This window comes from Leptosomus discolor, chromosome 1 (assembly GCF_034619465.1).
Source record: "Leptosomus discolor isolate bLepDis1 chromosome 1, bLepDis1.hap2, whole genome shotgun sequence".
In the NCBI taxonomy this organism is placed as follows: domain Eukaryota; kingdom Metazoa; phylum Chordata; class Aves; order Leptosomiformes; family Leptosomidae; genus Leptosomus; species Leptosomus discolor.
Window position 1 is genome coordinate 180,665,013 of NC_141391.1, and position 22,873 is coordinate 180,687,885.

Genomic DNA, 22,873 nt, shown 5'->3' on the forward strand with positions numbered 1-22,873 from the left:
TGTATTCTGTCTCAGGCTACACCAAATGTGGCTTTCCTGAGGGGTTTGTCTACTGCCCACAACTAACGAACTCAAATGTAGGTCAGCTGGAATCTGAAGAATTTTAAAGACTACTCTACTTTCGTCACTATGATTTTGTGGGTTTTGTAACATAGAAATGTCTGTTTAATCCTGAAAACAAAAATATATTGCTGTAGGAAAACAAGCAAAGGTTGGGAAGAAATAAGAAAATAATTGTCAGTTAAAAAAATATATATATAATTCCAGGATCCAGTATAGGTTGCAGTTAGAGACAGAACATGTGATGTGCTTGGGTTGCCGATACAAAATTGTATCAGTTGAATTTAACATTTGTATGTGCTGTGCTAAAATTTAAATGAGGAAAAGGTCTGTTCAGCATAGTATAACACTAGAATAGAGTGTATTATTTTTCTTTTACAAGATAATCTCAGAAATAAGGGAGAAATATAGAAGATAATACAGAGAGATAGGAGGAATTGGAAAAAAAATCCACATAGATTTAAAAAAAAAAAATGAAAGGCTTCTGATATGGTCCAAGGATACAGGTTTAATTAAATGACACTGCTTAGGAGGAAAGATGGCTCCTAGGTTACTCTTGCTGTAGCTCAGCTGTTAACATCTGAGCCAGGTTCACAGTGACTGACAAATGTGACAGACAGATGATCCATCCCCAGTGGGTAGGTGTTTACCTATGTGCAAACACACCTCCAGAGCCAGTTTTGTTTTCCTCTGTGATTAATACGGCGTTGGCAAGACAGTGGGTGCTCAAAAATAGCTGTTCTCATGCATGCAGTTAACTTGGTCCAATTCCTTCAGACTCCTGTGTCAAGTAAAGCTGCAGAAGATGTAAACGATCCCGTTATTTTTTGATGGAGTGCTGCTGTGACTTCAGCAGCCCTCTTTGCATCACTTGCTACAGGGCAGCCACCTTCTCAAGCAGCGTTGCTTAACTTGTGCAGACCTGAATCACCTTTTCCAGCCTCATCAAAAGAAACCTGCCTTGCCTTTGACTTCAGCTTTCCTCAGATTTCGTAAGCACTCTGATTTCACAGATGCTGTGCTGTCTTGCCCTACTCCTTCATTCCCTACAAAAATATTGAACAGTCTTCACTGGCTAACTGGCTTCGCAGATTAAAAGCATGATTTGCCTGAGGAAACCTGTCACAAAGTCATTCCCTACCTTTTTCATAGTTCTCATTGTGGAAAAAAAGAATTTGTTGCAGAAGTATAACCTGAAAATAATTTATATAGATCAGTAAAGGCTGAGTTAGGAAGTTGAATTATGTGTCTACAAAAGCACTTTTTTCCCCTCAATTTGTATTGGTCTCACAGACATTTACTTGTGTACTTTTTAAAATCAGCACAGAATGCTTAGATTTGCCACTGAAGAGATTTTTAGCATTTAGAAATCCATTAAGAATAACCTCTGCAGTCACAGTTATTATGGTAACTATCTTGGCTGATTTCCTAGCAGAAGCAAGTGTTTTGACCTGTGAAATGCAGATCACAGGCTAGTAAGCTTTTCTGCACTTGAGGTGTTTATTATATCTGCAAAGTCATTTGCTGATTTTCATGTTTGATGAGAGGCTGCAGTTGCTGTATAGTTTACAATCTTCCCTGTGTGTTTGTTTAACCTGCTGGAGGTTTATCAAATGGTCTGTGAAGCATCTGCAGAGCTACATGTCTTTTACTTCTCATCAACAATGGAAATTCCTGAATTTGCTTTCACATATTTAATATTGAAAGAAGTAAGATTTCTTCCTTATCCTCCTTCCCTTGCACCAAAATAACTCTGTTGGAATGATTTCATATATGGCATTCATGTAAACATGTTTCATACACAGATAAACCTGAAAGAAGTTTAGCTCTCGTAGAAAATGAAAAAAGCCTACTGAGTTCTTACCTAAATGAGATTGCTGGTGATTTATTTATACATTTTCTTTACAGATCTGCTATCATGAGAGCGCTTTTCAATACTGAAAAGGATTAGAATAGGGAACAATCTAATTTCATTCCTTTCACCATAAATGAGGAAGAAGATGCATTAAAGGCAATACTGTACATGAGGAACATGCAGTGTTTCAAATATCCAACTGTTATGATGTCTGAAAAGTTAAATATCTTTAAACTATTTTCACTCCTCTATAAAGGTTGATTATGGGCATAGCCAATAGCAGGATTTGTTGCTGACAGTGCCAAACACCTTTGTTTATGGATATTTGGATTTAGTTGCATATGATTTTACCAAACCTCAGGTATTCAAAATAAAATGTATTACATTATTCCAGCTGCAGTTTTTCCCAGCAAAATCAGTTTAGCTTTCTGTAGTGTGATGAGGATGAAACCCTATATAGTATCTATAACATCGTTAAAACAACTGTCTCAGCTATTTAGCCCTTGCACACACACATTTTGGGGCAGAGATGGCAATTTTGAGAGAATCATTCTGTATTCAGCAAATGTGCTTGCAGCATCTACACGTTCATGTACTCCGTTGGTTATTTGTTACTTCGAAGCATAAGTCCCTAGCACCTGCCTTGCTGTCACTGTGACACCACAGGATCTCTCAGTGGAGCCTGGGACCTGAAAATAGTCTGGGAAGCACCAGTGTGTCTCCTCAGGTTGAGAGTCCCATCTCCTGGTTGTTTCCCTGCACAACTTCAGCATGCTCTCTGAACTCCACAAAGGGAAAGCATCCTTGTGATGGTTCGTTTCATTCATTTTAATGAAAGTGTTCATTGTGTCTGTTGAAAAATTTATTCTCCTTTAAAGGCTTCTATTAGAAGAGGAAGCAGGCTGTAGATGCCATATGAGGAGAGAGAAACTAGGGAAAGCCGCACAAAGATGGTCAAGAGTAGGCTTGAGAGCTTATGGACACCTAGTCCCTGAAAGAGAAGCTGAGCAGGCTGGGTGAGTTTGGAAAGAGGGAGGAAAGCCTTAAGCTCGTGAAAGGTCATGGCAAGAGGTGACAAGCACAGGGAGATCTGTAACCCTGTGATTGTGTAACTAATCACAGTCTGTTCCAGGCTAAACATAAGATTCGTCAATTCCTATAATCTCTGCTGTCCACAAGAAGTTGTAAAACTCTTCTTTTGTGAAACTGAACTTTGACTGTTCCTTGTGGAGTGGAACAGCCCACTACAGCTACCAAAGGTTCTTTGTTGTTTTAGGTAACTGGAAAGCTAAATCTTGATACTGATGTCTTGAAAACCAGTGCATTTCCACAGGATAGCATGGCTGGGTTGTCATGGGGGAGGAAGGGCGGTGTCTTCAGAAAAATGGAAATCACACGAGAAGAAGATCCATGAGGATGCTCAGGTTCCCCAGTCTGTTAAGAAGTGAGGAAATACATTAAAAACCAAAAAGGTGCAAATCTGTTTAGACATTGTTATCTATACTATTATCAGTCCAGTATTGGAGCAAAAATGTGAATTCACTAGAAAAACTGATTCTGCATCATTCAATCGAGACAGTCCTCCTGGATCCAGTATCATGAGAGAGGAAGAGTAAGCAGTAAACCCATCGATACAGACTGAGTCAATGGATTCAGAAGGGATTGAGCAAATTAATTGGCAAGAAATTCATATGTAAATACTACACAGACTAAGAAGCTTTGTACCCTCTAATGTGACAGTACTGCATGTTGGGGAATTGTGGCAGGACTGAACTGGACAAAGTTGTCAGGCTCTCATTCTCTCCCTAGACAGGACCTTGTTTTCTTGCTTTCCACGATGGAACGGGACTAGATGGAGTGATAGTCTGACCCAGCCAGGGCATTGCTGTCTTTCAAAAGTCCTATCTCACACAATGCTGCATGCAGAAGCATATGACTAGCAAAAGAAATCCAGGCATGTTCCTTTAACATTCCTTTAGTAATTCCCTAATCTGAGAAGTAGAGGATAGTTTTTTATCATTTTCCTATTTGGATTTTTTTGCGGTTGATAGATTTTTTTTATCTAACAGTTATAGATAATTAACTTTATTTGTTTAATGATGTTCCTAATGTATTTTCCAAAATCTCTTTAAAGGATTTAATATGCACTTTCCATTTTTTTTTTTTTTTTTTTTTTTTTTTTTTTTAAATCTCCCAGGCAACGGGTGCAAGCTGGAGCATAGAAGATTCAACATTAACATAAGGAAAAACCTTTTCATTGTGAGGGTGGCAGAGCACTGGAACAGGCTGCCCAGAGAGGTTGTGGAGTCTCCGTCTCTGGAGACGTTCAAAACCCGCCTGCACGTGTTCCTGTGTGACCTGCTCTAGGTGGTCCTGCTCTGGCAGGGGGGTTGGACTAGATGGTCTTTTGAGATCCCTTCCAACCCCTAACGTGCTGTGATTCTATGATTCAGTTTCTGCGGCAATTATAAATTCAGGATATGAAGGCAGCAAGGAAATAATGTATCATCTACCAAGATAACAGCACTGTCGCACCAACATATTCTATCCCAGATCTGGATAATAGCTTGCCTCTTCTTTTCAACTGTATCAGTGGGTCAAAGCTACTAGTTCTGACTGTAAACCTTGACTTTTACATCACAATCCATTAAATTTTTTTTTGTTGCAAAATTATGTTCATTTTGCCAATATGAAGTGGTTTGAGGTGTTTCATGTGGATGGAGAAAGGGTTGTTTCGTAGCTTGTTTGTTTAATAGCATTTTCGTGCTTCTTAGGATCAAAAGAGGGAAAGAGATTTTGGTGTTTGTGAGTCTTCCTCATTGCATCCCTGGTACGTGGGGCAGTCGGAGATATGAATTCGTGTCTCGTACTGTAGAATAAAAGAGATAGAAATGTCTGTTTTGTGTACGGACTGTAAGTCCACAAGTTAATTACAGCATCATTACAAACTATTTTTTTGTGGCAAGAACAAAAAGCTCATCCTTTCAGGTTTTACTATATTTATTGTGAATTTGCAGGGAGTTTGTGGGCCAGAAGAAGCCTTGGTGACCATCTAAACTAAATATACAACTTCCCTGAGTTTACTTGTATTTTGGCTTGTATTTGGATTATGTTTCAGAGGGACAGTCAATCTATTTAAGATTACCAGTGATACAAAATCCATCACAGCCTTTTGTGGTTAATTAGCCTCGCTGCTTTTATTTCTAGCTTGAGTATGTGTTGTTTCAGCTTCATCTCATTTGTGGTAAATAGTTGCTTTTCATCAAAATTCACTTCATCCTTTATAGGTACTTCATTATGAAATCATCATTTAATCCTCTATTTTTTAAAGTAAACATCTTGTACTTCTAGAGTCTTTTGCTCCCAGGCATGTTTCTTTAACTATTCTGAAAACTCTTTTCTGACTCTCTTGCACTTGCTTTGATTAGTAATAATCCTGTTGAATTGTGTCACAAAAATGAGATAAAGTGTTCAAGTGATGGTCACTACTTCACTAAATACAAGGTGTACTAAGTATTGCTGTGCAAAACTGTCTTGTTTATATATTCATGGTTTGTATTGATTATTCTGGCCAGTGAGGGTTTTGGTCACCTGTCAGGATTCCCAAATAATTTTCTGTCCCCATTAATTTCATAATTAATTTAGTGGGCACCTGGGTTTTTTATATATAGGTGCATACATATATCCATCCATACCTCTTACATTAATAGAGTGGGAGACTTTATTAACTTTGTCGGTGGTATACAAGGTAGTAGAATGCAGATGCTTATCTTTTTTATTTATTGTACTTGTCCAGATTGCAGATATCATTCTCACTTTGTATCTGCGTGGTCTTGGGAATCCACTAATGTTGTGTGAATAAACACATAAAGAAGGCTCTTCAGTGAAGTCTTTTTTACAGAAAGCAAAACAAGGGGTATTTTCATAGGGTAAAATAGCAAGAGGCCAAAATCAAGAGATTTCAATGCTCTTATTCACAGAAAACATTGGTGGAAGGACACTGAATATCAGTCCAAGCAGGAGCAAGTGCCGGTCTTCAATGCTAATTGATTTTATCAGTGAAGCAAAACAAGCCTGGCTTAATAGTTAACTCTGAGACAAGATCCTGCCAAGACCTTCTTCCCATATTAGATGACATTGTGACCCCAAATGCTTGTCAGATAAATGATATAGAAAATGAGCATTGACCTTTGTGGTAGTAAAAACCCAATGTTACAGAAAAATGAGGGACGCTTGCTGCAGCCGAATTTTAAATATCACTGGCAAACCATGAGTGATCGTGCCTGGTAACACAGTGTGAATGTTGATCCCCAAAATATTGCTTCTGTAAACAAAAATGAGAAGTGAAAACTGATAGAGGTCATATAGGGAAATCGTGGCATTAGACCAAGATTGCAGCAATATAGACCAAATCTATCAAGAATATATAATGCTGCAGTACAATTAAAATTAATAATAATTTCTAAATAACTTGCATGGAACATATTCACATGGGAGTAAAAATGTGCTCTTTCAAAAAGTTTTCAGGTTGAGTTCTGGCTAAAAGATATGTCATTAGTTCTCGAATTGAAAATTTAGCAAGTGTATTTGAAAGTCATTACAAATTGTAGCTACAGAACCAGATGCCTAGTAAGGAATTTCTGCAATTTTATAGTAAGGATGGTACCTAAGTCTAATGAGACCATTAAAATCCAAGAGGTTTTTTCCTTAGCCACTAACAAAAGGTAATGGTGCACTAGAGAGCCTATGTTGGATGGGAACATCATAAAAATCATGGAGCTCAACTTACTTAATCCTACACCACGGAAAATAGTAGACAAGGTGTTTAAATCAGTCTAGCTCAAGTGCTAGCTGACTAGGATGATTGCTGGACATGAATATAGTGTACGGTAAGATGTGCTTTTCATGGTCTGGGTTAAGGGTGTTGGGAGTCTCAGAGTATTTTTGACAAGTTGCGGATACATTTTATAGTGCAGATTTTCTCTGTGTACAGAGTTAGAGTCTAGAACATTCTATATGCTGATCCAATGCGCATTTTAATATATCCACTACCCTATAAAAATATCATTGGCCAGTAGTCAATACAGGGGGATCAGAAGATATCAGGGCATTGTCTTGTATTTTTCTAGTGTGTGTATGATTTAAAATTAAATACTATAAACTCAAAACCATGCCAAATATTCTTATCAGGTGGTAAAGGTTAACATTATGCTGGTATCTCTTATCTCCATCCTAAATTCTGGGTCTTCACTGGGGAAAAACATGATGAATATGTAGACCGGCTATGGCCTGAAGGTCACCTGCACTGAACTTTATTAAACCAAGAAGGGAAAGAAAATCCATAGGAAAGACTTTTATTACAGTCATTCTGTAAGATGTATAAACTGTAGGATAGGCTGTGAGTTAGGGAAAAAACAATCTGTTAAATATGAGTATCCAATACAAGTTAAAGACTGGAGTGAAATCCTCAAAGATTTGAGGAGTTATAGCTGCAAAATTTGAATCTGTAATTAGCTCTCTGGTCAGTTTCTTTGCCAGAAACTTAGCGGTTAAAAGGAATCAAATGGAATGGTTTGTTGTTACTGTCAAAGTGTTAATCTGACATAGGAAAACAAAGATGGGGGATTAGGTTTTTTGTATTTCTGAAGTCTAAATCATGGTGCCTTTTTGCATTGAAGTGGCTGAAAATGGGAGTTAAGGAATCCAACTAGATTAGGTTGAACCATTTAATATCACACTTGGGACAGGCAAGCAATGTATGATTTATGCCGTTGTGATTGCCTTAATCACGTGAGTAAGCCTATCGCAATTTTTCAAAGCAATTTAACAGTATAGTAATACAAAGAGAAAGAAGATTTGAGCACCAGTCTTTTCAGGTGAAATGAATGGCAATTGCAGATGCTCAGTGCCTGATGTAGATGGAAATTTCCCAGTGATGCAGACTTCAGCTGAAAAGCATCGATTTATTAAACCTGGGGTAGTTCGTAAATTCGATGATGAAGGATAACTGAACTGCACATGAACTACCCCAGCGTGGGGTCCCCAGCCTTTCCAGGCTTCTGGGCATGCAGCATGGCATACAGCTGGGAGCAGCCTGGTGTAGGCAGCAGTGAAGCAAAGTGATACAGGTCAAAGGGAGCACAAGTTTATTTAATTTCGAAAACACCACATGTTGGTGTATCTGAAGAAGAAAAAAAGTTTCACAATGAAGTTATTTATGTAACTTTCAGAAGTTTATACCAAACTGGAATCATATCAAATGTAAAAATACAGTTTTCCTGTAGTTTTTCCTCTAGTTCTAGTTAGCAAATTGTACTGTAAATGATAAGAAAATACCTTTGTGCTGAGGCCTCTGTATTGAGAGAGGCCTGGTAGGTTCCTTAGGTGATTTTGTAAACTTAAAATTGTTTAGAATTTAAATATTTCCTTAAAAAATCCCTGGCAGTATATCCTTTAACAGCAGAGGAGGAGAGAAACAGGGACAGTTACATCTTGTGAGTTGTTTGCATGGAGTAGCAACCTGAAGAAGTGCTCATAAGCAGGCAGTTTTCTTCTCTTTAAGAATAGCCTTCGTTAAAGTGGCAGCTCTTTTTCACAGACAATCTTACTTTAAAATAAGTATTTTCAACAGGCATGCCTTGTGTTAGCAGTTTCCACTGTTTGCATCCTTGTTGAGATTCTGTACATTGCATTTTGGCTGAAAAGAGAGATGTCACTGCAACCTCCAGGTAGTACTGTTTAGCTGAATTTATATCTGTTTCAGTCTATTTGAGATTTTAGCTATTTCTTCAATTCATAGAAACACTTACCTGTCTGTCTGTGCCTTAACCTGCTGGTCACTGAAAGGAGAGAAAGCTGTTGCAATAATACAGTGAACAAGATATGTGTTTGAAGTAGACATGAACCAGAATATATAGCTAGCATGTCTTAATGTTTTTGGAGATGCAAGTAGGGTATAATCATCTTTGTTCCTTTTCACCTGAAGTTTTTAGAGGATAAGAGGAAATGTTGAAAGAAAAGCCAAAAAACTTTCCTGTGAAACGTGCATCACATTTTAGAGTCTGACAGAGGAAAGCCTTTTTTTTTCCTGCAGTATATAATAATGAGACTGCTCCAGGATAATTTAAGCCTCTTGCATTGATGTCACGTTCAGGTTTTCACTGAGACCTGCATACGGATTTTTGAAGTGACCTGAAGATGTAAAATGTTCCTGTTGTCTCTCAGGCTTATACATGCAATATTACTAGGTGCTGATACGATACCATTTTGGTTTCTGTACCAATTCTGTGGCATATGCTGGCAATTTAGATGACAAAAGAAATCACATAGGTGCATTCTTGCAGCTGTGCATTTTACTGTTGCGCTGCAGTGATTTGTTCAGCAAGCTTGACTATCTAATATGTTAGTTCATGCAAATGAATGCATCTATCTTCATTCTTCTTTGCCATTAGTTCATTATGCATACATTAAACCTTAGGGAATAGGCGCAGAGATTGATTAGAGAGTTACAGAGTGCATGTTAGCAGCCGAGAAATGCCTGAATTACTCCTTTTTTTCCTTTTTTTTCCCCTGTTGGCAAACTTCTTTTACAGAAACAGTAAATCCTTATGGATTTTAAATGCTTATTGACAGCTAAGGTCATCACTATCCATGTGATTTGGCAAATTTTAATATAAACCAATAGCTTATTTTGTAATTCTTTAACCCTGCTTTTCTTTTGCCTTTAACTATATTTTTTCTTCATCCTGAATGCTGAGTAAGTTAATGGTCCTTCTGTCACAGGCATTTTTTTTTCTACTATAAAGACCTAATAAAAAAATTCAGTGCATCCTATTTGTCAGGTGGTGTTGCATATTAAATTCACCCTCAAGCCATCCTTGTAACTTTAGGTTTATATCAGAGAAAAAGAATGAGTCATTATCAGATCGCTTTTTAAAAAATTCATAGCTATGCATCCTTTCAACCTATTTTTGAACTACCATCTCACAGAAGTGGGCATTTCTGGGTTGTGGTTTTCTGCAAAGGTAGAGAGTAAGCAAATCATAACAGTATCAGTGATCACTGAGCACAAAGGACAAAAGGTAAAATCTGTAGGAAGTTGTCACTCTCATTTTCAATTTTTTTCGTTAATTTCTCATTTTTCTGAGGATTCTCTAGTCTTCCACACAGAGACCCTTTTGTCATGCCAGATCTCCCCCAGTACTACCAAGTAGAAAGGTGGGGGGGTAAGTGTCATTCAGCTTTGTATGTTCTACAAAGAAATGTGTGACCCTGTCCTGATTTTGGCTGGGATAGAGTTAATTTTCTTCCTAGTAGCTGCTACAGTCTGTGTTTTGGATTTAGTGTGAGAATAACGTTGATAACACACTGAGGTTTTAGTTGTTGCTAAGTAGTGCTGTAGTGCTTATCCTAACTCAAGGACTTTTCAGTTTCCCATTCTCTGCCAGCGAAGAGGTGCACAAAAAGCTGGGAGGGAGCTTGGCCAGGACAGCTGACTTGAACTAGCCAAAGGGATATTCCATAACATAGGACTTACATGCTCAGTATATAAAGTGGGGGGGAGTTGGCTGGGAGAGGCAGATCGTTGCTTGGGCATTGGTCAGCGAGTGGTGAGCAAGTGCATTGTGCATCACTTGTCCTTTTCTTGGGTTTTGTTTCTCTCTCTTTTTATTGTTATATTAATTTTCATTACAATTATTATAGTAATTTTCTATTATTAATGTTATTAATATATTTTATTTTAGTTATGAAACCATTCTTACCTCAACCTACAAGTTTTACTTTCTTTTCAGTTCTTCTCCCTGTCCCACTGGGAGAGGGGAGGAGTGAGCAAACAGCTGCATGGTGCTTAGTTGCTGGCTGGGGTTAAACCATGACAGACCCCTAAGAACTTTAATATCTGTTCCTTAATCCAAGTGCTAGAAAAAGTTCTGCTGCTCCATTCCTCCAAATTTCCATCGTCATGATGTATTTTTGAAAATTCACCATCCATTATTTGAATGCCTGGAGAATAGTTTACCTAAAAAAGAGTTGACACTGCTACTGTATTCTTTCCTGATCCTTACTGCTTTGATTTTGCCGTGATACTAGTGATCTTGGCTCCACATTATGAAAACTGATGTTTTGTGTTAACCAAAAATGTTAAATTACATAGCAACTGTAGACTCAAAATTTAGTAAAAATAAATGACAGTTCAAAAGGAGAAATGGGATCTAATGGTACTATTGCTAAAACTTACCTGGTAGCCATGGGATGTTGAAACATTGGAAGGAGCTGCAGAACATGTCTTAAATCGCAAAAACCTAAGCAGTTCAGGCAGTTCTTAATCTAAAATGGACAGAAGATTAAGAGGTGATTTGATCAGAGGTTACAGTTCTGTATCTGCAGGGATATTGTGAATGTAATGGTGGTAGTGTAATGAGATCTTGGGATTAAAGACCTGTCTACTCTCGATTCAGACAGAAATTACCTGTGCATGTAGCAGATTTTCCATCACATGATACTTTCAAATCCATGTTGGATATCTTTCTAAAAGGTAATCTGTAGCTGCAGATACCACTGTATCATGTTTCTCTGCTTGTGTCACTCAGGAGATCAGGGAGAGAATTGTTCTCAGTGGTTGCTTCCTGGCTTGAAATGCACAAATGCAATCAATCCTGTAATCAGCCCTGCCTGATCCGGTTTGGTACCTGTAGAGGCAGAGAAACTGGAACAGTCAGGCTGCGCTTTTGTGAATAGTGTCACCTCAGTACAAACAAACGCTAATTAGCAAGAGTTCTCTTGGTGCTATTTCTCAATAAAGGAAATGGAGAGGAAGTTGGAAGTGAATCCATCAGAATTATGGGAAGAAGTTTTGTAAATCAAAATGCCACAGCAGTGTCAAAGCTCTGTGCTGTTCTGCACAGCAGGATTTCCACTAGCCAGGGAGGAGGGTTACTGAAGCCTTCATCCAATCAGGTAGAAATCTAGAGAAGACTGATGTTGTCATGAAGCTCTGTTCTTCATCAATAGTTTGAGACGTGTAGAGGTGTTCATGGTAGCACTGCTGGTGCACAAGGCATTCTTGTGTTTAAGACTTGGTTACATATAGCATGAAGCAAATTTTTCGAAAGGAGACACTTGCTTCACGTGAGAGATACAAATTTGTGATAATTATGGGTATAAGCTTCAGCTCAAAAGTACCTTCTACTACCCATTCTCCACCCAAGCAGAAAAACGGCATTGTGTGGAAACAAAGAAGTTTGAGATCTGGAAAGCCCTGTAATGCTTTTGAAGATGTTGTGAAGGTTGAGACCATCAAGTCATTCATCATTGTGGTGGTTTTGCCCTACCCTCCAGTGTCCTTGCTTCAGAAAGCTCCGCCTTAACAGTTTAGTGAGCTGCTTTGGGCTCTGCACGTGTTCAGGAATTTGACTGCTACCACAGATAATGTGGAAGTAGAAAAATGCTTCAACTTACTGAAAGCTAGGAAGTGCCTCAAGGTGGAATGGGCCCGTATCCAAAGATAAGGAGGTTGATCATTGCAAGTTTTCAAGCATGCAGGTAGTGATCAACAGATAGTGTAATATTCTCCTAAAGAAAGCCATCAATGAAAACACTAGAACGTCACAGCTAGCTCAAGGAATAAACGTGCTTTAGCTAGACTACATCATTGAGCAAGTTTGTACTTCACAATGCATCTTTATTCCAACCCTGTTGCGAGATGGCATGTCAGGGATAAAAATATATTTTTTTGTAGGTAATAATGCAAAAAAAAAAAAAATCTGTTGTTGTGATTGCACTAAATCTGCATCTTCTTACAGTAATATATTAAAGTATTCGTATTTGCTGAAGCCAGATGTTTTAATGTTTTATAATTTTATTAATAATTTTTCCTCTAATTGAATGTCTCTGCCAAGATTTGCTCAGGGATTATGAATAGTAATTCTGTTATTTTTGACACTTGAACTTGAAACATATCTTACTTTCTAAATCCATTTTAATTAAAATATATTGATTATTCTTCAATATTACTTAGAAAACTTCAAGTTGTAGTTTGATTTTTTTTTGCCTATAATAGGGGATTATAATACTTCTATGTTTTCAGTTTCTTTATACACAGATGTTCTGCATTGTATTACGTTCCACCTTTATGGCCATCTACACAAATTAAGGAAACAGGAAGAATATGAGCAAAAAGTAACAGAAAGATACTTGAAAAATAAGAACCTCTCCAAATGGCATGTTAGTTCTAAACATTTTCTCAGTGGCTGTGATTTTGCCCTTCCCCAACATTGGGCTCTCCCACACAGTCCAAAACAGGTGGAATGAAAAAGTTGTTTTCATATAACTCCTTACTAATTGCATTCATTTTATTCCTCCTTCAGCCTTGTCACCAGCCATCTTTAGAAAATGTAAAGAGGGAAGGGCTTGCTGTTGTTCTGACTGTGTGGCCTGATACTTTCAGTCCTTGATATAGGGTGAAAAAAGAACTACAGAGAGAACTCGAAGTGGTCACTGACAAAAATTCCTAGTAGCCCAGCTCTTAGAAGGGTCAGATGTCGTCACCTCTATTGAGATAACTCAAGTTGATCTCTTTGAATGCACAGCATCTGTCAAAGTAACATCATGGATAATTTTAGGCTGCTAGTACTTGGAATGTTTGGGAATATTTTGAGTATTGACATGTATTCTTGATTTGTTGTTTTCTGGCATTATTGTGCAACCCAACTGTGAACAAAAGCAAACTGAAAAAAAACCCATATTTGAAAACTGTATTTCATTATGGAAGTTCTGCAAGCGGGACTATCCAGAGGACCAAAAAGTCTCTTGTTCCCTCACCAGCACTTGCCTTGCTTAGAGAAGCTTCTAGCCATGTGGCCACCTAGCTCCCACCTTAGTCTGCTTCTCTACTGCAGTTAGCATAGAGAAACCTCTCTGCTTCTTACACAACTGCTTCCACGGACCGCTTTTCCCTCTAAGTTCAAAGCAGCCTTTTTTGCATCCTTGTATGACGCCATCCCTTGTTAAGTTTGCTGTACAGAGATCGTTCTTATTGCTTTATGAAGCTGCTTTTCTGTGAAAACTGATTTTACACCATGCCATGCCATTTTTGCATTTTCTGGTAAATGTTTTCTCCTATTTCTGCCTACGAGGGCTGGATTCAGACAGAAGCAGGATGTTGACTCTTGAACATGTGCCATTGCTAGCATGGCAGTGCCGCTGCTGGAGAAGCACTGGGACAGTTTGATATAACTGCACTGTAGGCTGTGGGATGGAAATGTTAAGCCTTTGGAAGAAGATAACGGTTTAACTCTGGCCACTGTAAAAAATGAAATGCAGTTCTCCAACAACTGGTTGTGGGTTTTTCCCTGTCACACTCACAAAGAACAGTTGTTTTTGTAGAAAGGGTCTTACTTGTCCAGTCCTGCTAAACTTTCACTCCAAAAATGTAATTACTGAAGTTACTGTGGCGTGTGTCAATAACTGTGTCGTGTATCAGGTGTTTCTTCCAGTACTCTTCTGCCAAGAAATTAATGAGGTTCTTGTCATTAAGAATGAAGAGGCATTTTTTGTCTGTTACTGGCTTTCCGTTGGTGGTTATTTAGTTTCAGGTTTGGGATATTTATATTAATTTCTATTCTTTTTAGTTGTAAACAGAGTTTCAAATGTAAAGCTTATGTTTGATGCTGAATTGAAGACCACCCCCGTTGTATGCCTGTTTTGATTTAGAGAGAGCTGGCTGCCAAGGTAGCCGTTTCTGTGCCTTAGAATATTTAAAACGTGCCCAAACCCAAATAGCACAAGAACTAAGCTCTTTTTAGACGTGAAACCACTGAACCCAGATGTGAGTTGTGCTGCCATGTCCTGCAGGAACAGTGTTTTCAGTGAGTTATGTGATCACACCCTGTATATCATGGCCTGTGGTTGATCATAAAATACCACTATTTGCTTTTCTATGTCATGCCTGGGCCAGGCAGCAGTCAGACTTTTTCAAGTTTATAAGCACTGGTGTGCCATGGCTTAACCCCAGCCAGCAACTAAGCACCACGCAGCCGCTCGCTCACTCTTCCCTCTCCCAGGGGGATGGGGAGGACAATCGGGGGGGAAAAAAGGTATCTCATGGGTTGAGATAAGAACAGAACAGTTTAATAACTAAATAATAATAATAATAATAATAATAATAATAACACAATTAAAATAATAATATCATCATATAGTAACAGCAATGAAAAGGAATATAGCAGAAAGAGAGATAAATAAACCGAAGAAAAGGACAAGTGATGCACAACGGAGTTGCTCACCACCCGCTGACCAATGCCCAAGCAGCGATCTGCCCCTCCCAGCCAACTCCCCCCCACTTTATCTACTGAGCATGACATCCTATGGTATGGAATATCCCTTTGGCTAGTTCGAGTCAGCTGTCCTGGCCAAGCTACCTCCCAGCTTTTTGTACACCTCCTTGCTGGCAGAGCGTGGGAAACTGAAAAGTCCTTGAGTTAGGATAAGCACTACTTAGCAACAACTAAAACCTCAGTGTGTTATCAACGTTATTCTCACACTAAATCCAAAACACAGCACTGTAGCAGGTACTAGGAAGAAAATTAACTCTATCCCAGCCAAAGCCAGGATATGGGGGAAGGTAATTGTGTTTTAGATAGTATTTCTGCAGTGGCAAAGTCATCTTGTAGGTGCTCTTATAGCAGAAAAAAAAATAAAAGAAGAAAGGAAAAAAAGGATTGTCTAATGCCCTGTAAACAACCAAACTAGCTGTTGGTATAAACTGAGTCTATTTTAGGCAGTTTTTTGCAAATGCCTGAGCCTTACCCATCTTACTTGCTTTCACTGAAAATGGTACAACATTTCACCTTTACAACATTTATCCAGGCTATCAGAGTTACGTTAGCCTGGCCACTGACCCAAGGCAACTTGCACTGGCGTCGCTTTAAATTTAGAGTCCCGGTGGTAATTGTAGTATGTTCTACCTCATAGATGTGCTCTGATGCACCTCATACCAGTGTGTCTTCTGCTGTGAGTTGCTGAGTTCTGAACTAGGACTGGTTTGGGGGTTGTCTCTCCACAGGCTGAAGGAGACAACACAGAGTAGGTTAAGGTCAGCTCCATGTTTTGAGAATCTCTTCACCAACATGGTTTTGTTGGCTTGTTTTTAATAAAAAATCAGGTGTTTTAGGATTTAATGACAGCTAGTCATGAAAAGGGCCATAAGGGATAGTATGTTCATCATCTCTTGACATCCCTCTTGTCACACTCGGAGAAATACAACTACTCACAGGACTTGAAACATTGAGTAGATGTGATGTCCCCAGTATAACAAACTGCTGTCTGTTTCTTAAGAATTGACTTTATGTGATTTCTTATTAAGCCATGAAATGCCTGCTGGAATATAAAGCAAAATGTTTCCTCTGCAGAATTTCTGCTGACATACAGGGAAAATCCATACAAGGACAGCATTGACTGTATTTTCAACAGACTTACCAATTACCTATTGATTATGCATGTCTTTTGGTAGGAAACGATCAATAACAGCAAGTATTTTTTTACTTTTAGGTTAAGTTACATTTATGGCCTGTCCCAGCTGCACTGAACAGACTCATTCGCTAGGCAGAGGACACAAGCATCTAACCTGATCGTGTAGATTTTAGGCATTTTCTTGGATTTTAAAATTAAATTTTCACAGAAGGGAGGGAAAAGACACTCAATATCTGGAATGAAGACGAATGTTTTTCAGTTTTATTTTAATATGTAAATTAAGATATAAAATTGTAGGAATATAGGAAGTAGATGATAAAACTTTTGATTAAGAGTTCTCTCAGCTTTCACATATTGTTCTGTGAAAAAAATCTCCTCTGTAGTCTAGTATTTAATTTTCTTTTTGAAGAATGAAGAGTGAATATATCCCAGGTTCAGAAATCTTATGAGTTAATTTATTTTCCTTGCTTCTTATTCATTAAAACATGTTATTTACATACATCAAAAGGTACGAAATTACAAAAAGCCTGGTCATGTAACATTCTAGAAGCTTTATCATGATACTATTTTCCTTGAAGAAAAATTAATTTGACACGGTGTTTCTTTGATTTTACTTACCTGCAAGTTGTTCCATTTATTCATCTTCTTACAGTAAGATTTACCCAGTCTTGTATTTGAGCACCTGCTTATCTTTGACATTTCCTTGTGCTATGTTGTGTATCCCTGTAGTCTTCTAGGTTGCAGGGCAGGTCATAGTCTTGTTATGCCAACTGACCCTGCTGCAAGTCAGGCACACACAGTTATGGTAGTGCAGCAGCGAACCTAAGAGAAGCATCCAGACCAGGAATTAAGAAAACAGCAGCAGCATAATGTTTTCTTTAGAATTCAGCTGCTGTGTATGCTCCACCTTACAGGACTGGAGATCTAAATGAAGCTCTTTGGAGCAGAACCTTCCTTTTCCATCTTATGTCTGCATGTGTGTGTGAGTATGTGTGTGTTTACAAGCATGTATGTTTGCACTCCCCTTGCCGAGCCCATCTGCAGTGTTCAGCAGGATTCCTGAGCCCAGTACTGGGCATAGGTGGATGCCAGCAAAGCTGTAGGGCAATGTCGGTATGGTGCAGCATGGACAGACATGGGCCCAGGATTGCCCCTGCAGCAGCAGGAAGTGATGGAAGTCCCGGGGCAGTACCGAAACCCTCCCCAGCCTGAAGGAAGGCAGGACCCCATGTGAGCTGGGTTTCACTGAGTGCTGCTGGAGTTATTAATGGTGGGAGGGGAAGAAGGTCTCAAGTGCATTTCTCCAACTGAAGTGTAAAGTGGTATTGATTTGGGCTTTTTATAGACTTGGAACCATCTTTTCTCTACACGGTTTTGTTTTAGAATAATCCATTTGGTTCATATCACAAAGCTGTACTGCAGGAGTGGTGTTCTGATATTTGATACTTCATAAACTGTTATGAAGTAAGAAGATGTTTCTTAAGCTTATGTTCTGTATTCAGTTTACCACTAAGCAAAAGACTTGTAAATTCAGTTCCTGGTTTACTCATAAGAAATCTGGAAATTACTTTGCCTTCCCTTCTGGTGCTGGCTATGCTAATAGTATTAGCAATGTGGGAGTACGTGTAGGAAAGAACAGACCCCAGAGACTTCTAATTAGAAAGCTGCTGGTTGGCGTAAGTAATGAGTTATGAGTTAAGTAATACATGAAGTAGTTTGATATTTAACCCACAAAGAGTAGCATAGCTTTGTGTTAACCAGAGAATAGAGACTGACCTTGGATTAGTTAGGGAATAGCACATACAGATGCAGTTTCTTGTTGGATTGGAAATGGAGTCCCAGGGTTGTTCTGATATTGAGTATTTCCATAACTCCAGTGGGATTAGTCTGTAATAATAATGTTGAAGCAATGCAGATGAGTAAACATGTAATATATAGTGTTGTAAGAAAAGTAATCATGTGTGATTTCAGAAAGCAAAGATAAAAAACAGAGAGACTGGGGTATCAAATGGGCCTGGTTCGGAGCACTTGCAGGGATAACAGTCTCTTATAAGCAAAGCCAGCTTAGGCAGTTTAATTTCTTCCTGCTATGATTATGTACAACAAAAGCTACAAAATCTTTCAGAGGGGCAAACCTAATGAAATTGTTGCGTACACCTAGATGACCCTATCTGTCAGTTAGGAATGAGCATTTCGCATCATTACTCCCTTACAGTGTTGGTGCATCTTCCCCTCCTGCCTACCAAGGAAGAGTGTTTAGAGGTCCCTGTTCTGTTGGCAGAGGTATACAGAAACTTGTCAGAGTAGATGGTGAGAAGGAATAAGGCTGGTCATTACTTTCCATAGCAGTAATTGCAGGTAATGGTGTAATCTAGCTAGTTTAAAACACTGCATGGATCATCTGTTCCATATGTCACTTCAGGCAGCAGAGTATTTCCCAACACTGGATTGCAAACTCAGAACCTATATAAAAGATTAAAACACGTGTCAGTATTATGCTATGACAAAAGATTAGGTATGTGCAGTGCATTGTTGATGTCCTTTATACACATTCTGTCAAAGTATTTGTTAAAAAAAAAAAAATCACAGGCGGTCCTGAGAACCAGATTGTACTGCTGAGAAGTACAAAGGACAGATTCAGTTTGGGAGGTGGGACAGAGAGGGGAATTTTCCTTTTGACTCCAGATCTCATGATCAAGTAAACCCTGAATAAACAAGCATGACACCCTGGCCAGGCACTTGAGGTTGCATCATGGGTGCAAACGTACAGTATTTTTGGTTGCAGTAACTACCATGACTAATTCTTGTAATCATTATGAATACTTGCAGGTTTTTATAAAACTGAAAGCAGCATTTTGGTCCATAGCATGTTCTACACCTATGTAACATGTTTACATGTTCAGATGCAGGTAATCACATCAATGTTCTTTCTGAACTGTCAAAAAGGCCGGATGTGAGCAAGACATTGGGGCAGCTCAGTAGCTTCCAAATTATGCCAAATGATGGTTTGGTGTCAGCCAAGTTGGAGAATGCACCAGGTAGCTGTGCTGCTGTCTGCTTCTGACTGAACAGAGGCACATTTTGAACAGTCCCACAGTCTCTTGTAATCTTGTCTTTTTACAAATATACCTTCCACTTTTTAAATGCTCATTTCAACAAGCCATGCTGCTGACTGAATACACTGCAGAGTTTTGTCTTAGTAGAAGCTTTATAAGCATAGGAGAATTCTTGCCCAAGTACTTAAGTCCTACTGTATAGTGGTAAAAATGTGCTGAAGTGAGGTCATCATCAGCCAGAATGGAAAGAGGAGCCTGTCAGCCACCTAGAAAGGAGCAGAAACATTGCATCGGATAATGCTATGTCTGCAAAAGATTCAGCAGTTAACCCTATTAGAAGTACTAGCAAGGTTTACAGGATACTCCACCAGGGCTGGAAGCTCTTCTGAATGTTTTCCTCTGCCTGCCACTGTTCCTTTATGTTGCTCAGGTTTGGCAATTCTCATTCAGGGCAGTTGTTCTTCAGCCTGAGGTTGAGATGTATTAGGTCATCTTCTCAGTCACATGGAAATGACCAGAAAGATGGATGTTGTCATTTTCTGAGTGGATCTTTAGGACTTAATGCATTTTTCCAGAATATCTCAACAACTGATGGTTTTAATAGGTCTGGAAGCACTGGACATGAGGTATAATTGCCTCGTGGCTTTCCAAACAGTTGCAGCCCTGCATGTATGTAGATTGCCTTGCCCAGCCATGTGCAATAAGGACATCTCTTCTCGAAAGCTCGAGGCTTTCCGTTGCAAATGACCTGCATTTGTTGAAGTCTGTGAGATTAGCCTGGCATTTTCCAAAAATGCTAAATGTGCAAACTGCAGGAGAGGGTGTCCTAGACAGCCTGTGAGGGGAATTTTATATACAACTGTAACTATGAAAACCGTTCACTTACTTTATACCTGTTGTGCAGAGATTTCACAGAGTTACAGTGGAGATCTGTTTGTGTAAGAATAAGGAATAAAGCTGTTAAGATGTGATACATTCAGTCTCCATCTGAATTCTTGTTATGTGCAATTGTTTTGATCAACACTGATGTCTACTAGTGGCCTCAAAGTGAATCTGGATCTAAAATTTTCTAGTACCGTTAGATCATTCTGTGTTTTACCCTTCTATTTAGTTCGTCAGTTGAAGTACTTTATAAAACAGAGCTTCAGAGGGAGAAAGCAGAAAATGAGAAAAGATAGCTTTCTAAAAATGTGAAACTACCTTTAGTTGTAACTGTTGCTAGACTTTGTATTTATTGATTCTGTATAGTATACCAGCACATTACAAAACATAAGTCTCAGATTTATCTGTATGCAGAGCCTTGCAGACAGAACTTGTGAATTGTAATATAAAGAATCTCCAGATGTACACGTTATTTCTTATTAACATACACAATGATTTTCTTGGGAAGTAGATGACATTTTAGAAAGGCAACATCTGTGTTATCACTTAAATTTTAATAATGCCAATAATTTTCTTTCAACAGAGGAATTCAAGGGCTCAACAATAGTTGAATTAATGAAAAAAGAAGGCACCACCCTAGGGCTTACAGTATCGGGTGGAATCGACAAGGATGGGAAACCAAGAGTATCTAACCTTCGTCAAGGAGGAATCGCTGCTAGGTAACCACATCTCAAGCCACAAAATGCATTATAAGATGTGATTGCTTCAGAAATACATACCGCATCAGAAAGGTCACAAACAAATATGTGACTAGATGCATCTATAATGGCAGCCCATCAGACTGGAGAAGCGCAGAGAGAAGCGGCAACAGCTGGCCACCCTCTTCCCTCAAGGCCACTTGAACAAAAACTACAAATACCCATGAGATATTTGAAATATTTGATATGAGATATTTGAATGAGATAGTCGTCATAAGACTAATTCTCTTTCTTCTAAATTATGTACATTTTATTTCTCTTTTTTTTTTGTCCTTGAACAAGAACTTGAGAGAAGCAGCATAAAATACTGATGGAAAAAAATAAAATGGAAAACTACTACCATAATTTAATTTTTTAAAAACCTGTTCATCAGGTGTTTTTAAGATTAAAGAGAGTCTGAAGTCGTAGCTAACTTGCTTACTATTACAGTGGAAACAAAGAAGCTGTTATTCATGAGTGAAACAAGTCAGAAGATAAAGGTTAAGCTGTCGTTCCAAGTAACGGAGCAGAACATAGGCTTTTGGGGTGTGGCCTATCTCCTGTAGCTGTGATGGCAACTATTGTCCAAAAAAAAACCCCACGTTTTGGATGCTTCCCAAAGAGGGAGAGAAAGATGGGAACATGAAGAAGACGATTTCCCGGATCCTGTGCCCCAACCAGTCAAATCATCCAACTCCTTTATTGTACAGCTGGTTTTGTACATCAGAAATTAATAATGCAACAATGTTCTTTTAATATTTTACAAGCTAGACTAGACTAAGATCTTAAAATGCCACTTTCTGTTTGAAATATCAACTTGTTTTAATCCAGATGAATGGAAAAATTATTTCTTACCATCACTGTACAGTAATTTAAAGGCTTTAGTCAGTTTGGGCCAGCAGATCTTCCGTAACAAAAGGAATATCTACTTTTCTGTAGGAGTGACCAGCTGGATGTAGGCGACTACATTAAATCTGTGAATGGAATCAACTTGACCAAATTTCGCCATGATGAGATCATCAGCCTGCTCAAGAACGTTGGCGAGAGGGTTGTTTTAGAAGTGGAGTATGAGCTGCCTCCAGTCTGTAAGTAACAGCAGACAAACTGAAACCTATGCAGAATAGCAGTGAGATGGGCACGGTTGGTGATCTACATTTTTGATGGTAGTTGTTTTCTTATTTTTTTTCTCCTTTGGCTTATCACAGAGGGTGGAAGCAGTATGAAAGAGCTGGCAGTACAGGGGGGATGCTCTCAGGGATGCTCAGGTGTTTTAGGATCAAAAGTCTTGGGAGCAGAAACCCAGCTAATGGCAGAGCAGAGTTAACCTCCACTATTTGTTTGTTTGTTTGTTCACAGTTTTGAGTACTGGGAATTAGATTAAATAGAATCCAAGTCAATAGAATCCTTCTTGTTATAGTAAGATCTTCTGAGATGAGACCAGTGAATATCTGCGAGTTCTGCCTCTGTCTTTTCCTTCCTTGTCTCCACTTGCAGCACTCTCCCAGATAAGCAACATACTTTGTGACTTTTCCAGTCTTTTCTGACATCACTTTTAGGCAACATCTCATTTCTAGAGCAGAAGACCCCGTGGGCTAGGCCATGGGGAAACATAAACCTACAAGAATTGTGTGACTGAAGCAAGGGCTTCTCACTGAGCAGGATTGTCTTCGAAATAAAAGTTTATGCTGACACCGAAGTCAGAGTGCTACTAAGCATCTTCCTCACCTCTCCTTTGCTCTTTCTTTTTGTGCTTGTGTCAGTGAGTGTGTGTCTGTAGGAGAAAATCAGTGGGAATTGAAACTATCAGGTATGAA

At 38.8% G+C, this 22,873-nt stretch overlaps 1 protein-coding gene across 10 annotated transcripts in view; it reads left to right on the plus strand.

Annotated features, from left to right (window-relative positions):
- GRIP1 (glutamate receptor interacting protein 1) overlaps positions 1 to 22,873 on the plus strand; it is a 234,344-nt gene that overhangs the window by 129,340 nt on the left and 82,131 nt on the right. For all 10 annotated transcript variants that reach the window (XM_086472047.1, XM_086472071.1, XM_086472030.1 and 7 more), the window contains exons 3-4: positions 20,906 to 21,041; positions 21,999 to 22,144. In XM_086472047.1, the coding sequence (XP_086328173.1) occupies positions 20,906 to 21,041; positions 21,999 to 22,144 (282 nt within the window). The remainder of the gene's footprint in view (positions 1 to 20,905; positions 21,042 to 21,998; positions 22,145 to 22,873) is intronic.